Raw genomic sequence first — 3,068 nt, forward strand, 5'->3', positions numbered from 1 at the left:
ACACACACACACACACACACACACACACACACACACACACCATGTGAGATGCTGAAAGGCCTCGTCCCTCCTCCCTTCCTGGGAGAGAGTCGGAATCTCCTCTCCTGGCCTCCGCCAGCCTGGTCACTCAGGATCAAATGTGGCCATTTGTGCCCCAGAGGGGAGTGAAAATGGGGAGGTTCTCAGCCCTTCAGATGAGACCCAGACAGCTCTCCTGGTCCTGTCTGGCCATGTTTCCCGGGAGCACAACAACTGGAGTCAGGGATGTGTCTCTGGGCATCACTTGTCAGCAGTCTGATGGGCACTGCTGAGGGAGCCCTAACAAGGTCACTGTCTAATGGGGGGGACAGGCAGGAACCAAATGCAGTCACCAATGGAATAGGGCAATGGGAGGAGGTCTGGGCTCCACAGGCAGTTCAGGGGGAGGGCCGGGGAGATTGACAGTCAAAATCAGCCCAAAGAGGGCCGGCCAGGTGGTGCAGTTGGTTGAGAGAGCGAGCTCTGAGCAACAGGGTCGCCAGTTTAATTCCCACATAGGCCAGTGAGTTGTGCTCAAGCTGAGCTACCCCTGAGCTGGTAAGAACATGTGTTCATAGCAACAAGGTTTCTGGTTTGACTCCCGCATGGAATGGTGGGCTGCGCCGCCCACCCACCACCTCCGCAACTAGATTGAATGATGCAACTGGACTTGGAGCTGAGCTTGTGTCTTCACAACTAAGATTGGAGGACAAAAACTTGACTTGGGGATGATGGGTCCTGGAAAAACACAATGTTCCCCTTCCCCAATTCCCCAAAACTGTTCTCTTCCTCAATTCTCCAATATAATCTTTAAAAAAAAAACCAAAGAGACTTTTGGAGCTGTGAAACTACTGCTTGATAACCCACAGAGTGTCCAACACTAAGAGTGAATCCTAACATAAATTACAGGTTTGGGTGAGAATGGACATGTAACTGTAGGTTCATCAATTGTAATAAATGTCCCCTCTGGTGAGGGGTGGTGACAGTGGGGCGGAAGTGCATGTGAGGGAGGGTGCAGTAGGTATAGGGGACATCTCTCTACCTTCTGCTCAATTTTACTCTACCTAAAACTGCTCTAAAAAAATAAAACCTACTTGAAAATTCCCAAAAGCTTTTATGACAGGAGGAAGATAAAGAGCATCGTTTAAGATGGGCAGGGAGGAGAGGGTGTGGGGGTCACCCTTGCAGAAGAGCAGAAGAAGAATATGGGGGAAGATGCCAGATAGGGGCCTCTTGTGTATCAGGCCCCACCCTCACCATTTGAACTCTGAAAATTTATCTCTGAATCCACTTGGCAGAGCCCACCCCCCTTCAGTCAGAGTCACATGGACAGAAGGCTTCTTTGTACCTGAGGCGTCTCCTAGGCAGACACCAATTTTGGGGTTCTGTGGGGCACCTAGGACATGAAGACAGGAGTTCCCTCATTAGTGGGGAGATATGGGGTTAGGTTCATGTAGACACCACCCTCCACACACCCAGAACCACAGAAATGAAGAAGAGACAACCCCTGTGTCCTCTGGGTTCCCTACTCAGCCAGGCCTCCAGAACAAAAGCACCAAATGTTCCCACCAAACCCTCTGGCCCCCCAACTCCTCCTTCAGAAACCCAAGCTTCCTGGCCCAGCACTCACAGGTGACGTTGAGTTGGATGGTTGTCTCCACATTCACACCAGCTGCAGGGAACTTCACCTGACAGGTGAGGTTAGTGCCGTGGTCCTGGGGCTGAGGGGTGAGAGTGATCACAGAGGAGAGGAGGGTCCTGGGGCCCAGGGAGGTGAGGGCAGCTGAAGTCCAGGAGAAGATGGGGGGCGTGCCCCGCTCACAGGCCCAGGGCACAGAGCAGGTAAGGTTTCTTGGGAGGCCAGCCTCCAGGGTGCCCGGAATGTGGATGTGGGGTGTATGGGACAGGGCTGGTGAGAGGGGGAGACATGAGTTCAGGAGGGAGGGTCCAGGTGTGGCCCTGAGAGAAGCCCCAGGCTTTGGTCCAGCTCCTCCCTCTGACCAGACCCGCTGGACCCCCAGCACCTCCCAGGAGGGGGTTCCCTCCCCGCCCTATCCTGACCCCCTTGCTGTTCTGCTGTGGCCTATCCTGGGGTGCATTCCTTACGCGTCACATGCACGAAGATCAAGTTAGATTTGTAATTCCATGACTTGACTTGCCCTCTCTCGAGCCGAAAAAAGTATTTTCCATCATCGCTCCTCCTGGCGTCTCTGATGTCCAGGGAGCAGTTATAGGTCTGAGAGTTTCCGAGGAGGTAGAATCGTCCCTGAGTCTCCTCCTGAACTTTGCGACCTGGCTTGTTTGTGGCCACGGCAGCACCTTGCTTTTCATTGGCCCCTTCCCGGAGCCAGGACCCGTGAGCCAGGTCAAACCTTGACCAGTAGGGATTAGATGACCGGGGATAGGTGACACTGCAGGGCACGAAGACACACAGGCCCTCCTGCACCGTCACAGACTCCTGCACTGTCAGCTGGTATCCTTCATCCTGAGCAAGGGAACCTGTGGGGAAAGGAGGGTCAGCAGAGCTCCCACCCCACCACCCCTCCCCTCGTCCACTCACCTGCCCACAGCAGGGGCAGCAGCAGCGGCAGCATCTCTGACACGGAGGGTTTCTGGGCTCTTGTGGGAGAAAAGAGAAGGAAGGCAGTGCTATGGGGCTGGGAGAAACCACAGAAACTGGGGCGGAGCATGGGGCCTCCCCATTCACAGAAGAGGAACCTCGGAGATGAAACTCGTTCCCCCTAAGCACTGAGGGTGGACACCCCACAGACCAGAGACCCAGAGACCCACCCAGAGAGGAGCAGACAGGGGGCAGGACTCAGGTCCTGACCCTCACGGGGGCTTCCCTCCAGCACCAGAGAAGGACCAGGACCTCTGAGGACATGTGAGTCACCTAAGGTCCTCCCATCTGAAGGGCTATTCTGAGCAGTGTTGTCTACACCAGAAAGCCAGTCAACCGCTGCTTTGACCTGGAGGGTCACAGTCTCATCCAGACCCTCAGGTTATTCATCCTGTGAAGTGTAGGATTTTAGCATTTGTGTGAGCATCTG

General features: G+C 54.7%; 1 protein-coding gene across 1 annotated transcript in view; it reads right to left on the reverse strand.

The window, feature by feature from the left end:
• Positions 1–2,642, reverse strand: part of LOC109378428 (myeloid cell surface antigen CD33-like) — a 26,408-nt gene extending 23,766 nt beyond the window's left edge. Inside the window, exons 1-4 of the mRNA XM_019634819.1 lie at positions 2,579–2,642; positions 2,125–2,517; positions 1,649–1,927; positions 1,367–1,414 (exon numbers count right to left, since the gene is read on the reverse strand). Coding sequence (XP_019490364.1) covers positions 1,367–1,414; positions 1,649–1,927; positions 2,125–2,517; positions 2,579–2,612 — 754 coding nt within the window. The 5' untranslated portion in view covers positions 2,613–2,642. The remainder of the gene's footprint in view (positions 1–1,366; positions 1,415–1,648; positions 1,928–2,124; positions 2,518–2,578) is intronic.
• Between the last annotated feature and the right edge of the window lie 426 nt (positions 2,643–3,068).

The sequence above is a fragment of the Hipposideros armiger genome, unplaced genomic scaffold (genome assembly GCF_001890085.2).
Source record: "Hipposideros armiger isolate ML-2016 unplaced genomic scaffold, ASM189008v1 scaffold_1976, whole genome shotgun sequence".
Lineage (NCBI taxonomy): Eukaryota > Metazoa > Chordata > Mammalia > Chiroptera > Hipposideridae > Hipposideros > Hipposideros armiger.